Here is a 2,846-nt window from a genome sequence, read left to right as displayed (position 1 = left end):
CTGGGCCGATGCACCCCTCCTTAGACGACCTGGTGGTCCCAAGCTCCCCCAGGAGCACCATATCGATACCGAACTTAGTGCGGACACCCGATCGGCATAGTCCACTGCAGCCCAGAACCCCTGAGCTCAAGCGGTCCGCCAGCCTCAGCCTCCCAGCAGCTTGGATTACAGGCGCACGCCACTGCGCCCGGCGAGAGAACAGTCGATCTAAGCCGCTCTTCAATGTAACAGCGCTCCAGTGCGCGGCGCGCCCTCTACCGGTCAAGAAAACAAACAACCGGGAAAACATGTTTAGTGAAAACAGACAAAAACATAATACTTTTATTGTGGTTCGTCCTATATGGAATAATAATGAATATGCCTTGCATGATTGAACGGCGTAAAGTGTGCTTCGATCAGCTTTACTGTTTCCACGACTTTTGTTTTGAAACGCTGCACTTCCGGTGCACACAGAGGCTTGCGACAAAATGGCTACGATAAGAATCTTGTCGCTTATTCTGGCCGTCCTGTCATCTATAACGCTGTTATGGACACAGTCTGGCGAATGCAATAATGGTCGAAGGGTAGGTCGAAAATATGTGTTAAACCCACTGATCTATATATAATGTCACGTGACGCGCATTCGCCGTTTATTTGCTGTCTTGCGTAAGGAGCTTGTTAGCATGCTAGGCTGCTGTCTGATCTGTCTGTATGCAGATGAATGTATGACAGTAGGCGCGTTTCCATTACAGATTTGCGCAAAACTTTGGCGATATTTTATAAATGTCGATAAAAAAGTATTGCGAAATGACGGCGTTTCCATTAACCAATGTTATGCGACTAAAACGTAAACTTTTGCCTCTGGCGATAAGTCATGGCAACGGATTTTGGTTGGATTTTGACGGATTTTGGCTATATTTATTCAAAGGAGGCGTATGTGTGTATTTTTACAGAAGCAGCAAAGAGAGCCGCTTCAGAAACGTGCGTGGCACGGCTGGAATAAACCATAGACTGTATAAAAATATAAACACAAGCACTGAGTGGCCGCAGTCAGATTCAGTGACCATATCAGACCCACACTGCACCGCAGATGTGTGCAGTGTAAATTGTCTAAGCATTAGTGGTAGGGAAAGCCCCTTATACTGGAGCGCTGCCACTTATGAAGTGTTTCTTGGAGGTTATAGTACGTTGAAGAATGATCATATGACTTTTTACATATGCCATGTGACCTGTAAATGCGAAAAAGCCGTTTCCATTGCAGTTTTGCGAATTATTCCTTTTTCGCATTGCCTGAAAAACCACCTCATGCGAGCGTAAAAACTTTTTTGCGATATATGGGAGTTTTTGCGAAATTGACGCGTTTCCATTAGGCGTATTTTCAATTCGCAATTTCAATTTGCGCAATTTGAAGGGTAATGGAAACGCGCCTAGTGACTGAATGTGAATGGTTTTGTCTGCCAGTCAGAAGATGCGGTGGACACCGATTTCAGTGGATTCTCTGTGCCACTAGAGCACTCATTTGAAGTGGGTGAGTATTAAGATAATTGCTTTATAATTAGTGTGCGTGTTAATGTTTCTTTGCAGTTTAGTCACTGTTTGTCTTTGTTTCAGATGATGTCCCCAGATTTCACCTTCGTGGTGTTTTGCAGTTCAGGGGTGGAAGAGAACACGGTGTGTATCTCTCCCAAAACCAGCTCTCAGAGAAAGACAGGATTACACTGAAGGTGAGAAGATGCCATTTGTAGAAAATTGGGGATATTTGTGGTAAAGGAGGGAAGAATGTCATGTTGAAATGTCTTAAGTGTGTCTGCTGTCTCTCTGGTATAATATGGTTTTTCTCTACCTGTGTCCTTCAGGATGTGGCAGCAGTAGACGGTCTGTACAGGATTCGAGTGCCTAGAGTCTCTCTACAGGTGGATCGACAGACAGAGAGACAGTCTGAAGGTTACCTTACTACATTCGTTAGAGCTGTAAGTCAACCTCCTGTTAATGCCACCATATATATCTATATACATCTACTAACATAGATACATTTGATTAAAAATCTTTGTATGTATACATACACGCTAATGTTTAAAAGTTGTGGGTCAGTAAGGTTTTATTTAAATTAAGAAATGAATACTTTATCCAGCAAATATACATTAAATTGATCAATAGTGACATTTATAATGTTACAAAAATGTCTATTTAAAAAAAAAAATGCTGTTCTTCTGAACGTTCTGTTCATCAGAGAAACCTGAATAACAGTTTCCACAAAAATATTAAAGGGATAGTTCACCCAAAAATGAAAATTTGATGTTTATCTGCTTACCCCCAGGGCATCCAAAATGTAGGTGACTTTGTTTCTTCAGTAGAACACATTTGATGATTTTTAAGTACAAACGTTGCAGTCTATCAGTCTTATAATGCATGGCAATGGTAACAAAATCTATGAGAGTAAAAAAAACATGCACAGACAAATGGTGGCGTGTGATGGGGCACACCTGTACCGAATGGAGCCTCATCACTGCCGCTGTTTAAATGCCGATCGCGCCTCTCCTCGGGAGACCGGTCTCTTCCCCGTGCATGCACGCTGGTGTCCTCGTGGGTCCAGGAAGGGTGCGTAGAGGGACTCTCGTGCCGCCAGAGTCGTGAGTTGCCGGACCCGCAGTCCGGACGAGAACCGCACCCGTTACACGGCCGTCGGGCAAGGATGCCGGGCCGTCTAGTCCCTTCAAGCGCCGTGGGCAGAGAGAAGGATGAAGCCGCTGAAATAAGCCGCCACCCCTCGTGCCCCAGACCGGAGAGGGGAGCGCGTGCGGCCACCGGACTCCGCCCCTTATCTGGACCCTTCCTTCCTGACCACTGCCCTTCCCTTCACGAACCCC

General features: G+C 45.2%; 1 protein-coding gene across 2 annotated transcripts in view; it reads left to right on the top strand.

The window, feature by feature from the left end:
• Positions 1–438: 438 nt before the first annotated feature.
• LOC107732902 (ER membrane protein complex subunit 10-like) overlaps positions 439–2,846 on the top strand; it is a 5,356-nt gene continuing 2,948 nt past the window's right edge. For both annotated transcript variants that reach the window (XM_016544340.1, XM_016544342.1), the window contains exons 1-4: positions 439–563; positions 1,441–1,507; positions 1,591–1,703; positions 1,836–1,949. In XM_016544340.1, coding sequence (XP_016399826.1) covers positions 468–563; positions 1,441–1,507; positions 1,591–1,703; positions 1,836–1,949 — 390 coding nt within the window. In that variant the 5' untranslated portion in view covers positions 439–467. The remainder of the gene's footprint in view (positions 564–1,440; positions 1,508–1,590; positions 1,704–1,835; positions 1,950–2,846) is intronic.

Source organism: Sinocyclocheilus rhinocerous, unplaced genomic scaffold, assembly GCF_001515625.1.
Source record: "Sinocyclocheilus rhinocerous isolate Xijiao unplaced genomic scaffold, SAMN03320098_v1.1 scaffold220, whole genome shotgun sequence".
Classification (NCBI taxonomy): Eukaryota; Metazoa; Chordata; class Actinopteri; order Cypriniformes; family Cyprinidae; genus Sinocyclocheilus; species Sinocyclocheilus rhinocerous.
The sequence above is the reverse complement of the archived record's forward strand: the minus strand, read 5'-3'. Positions and strand labels throughout refer to the sequence as shown.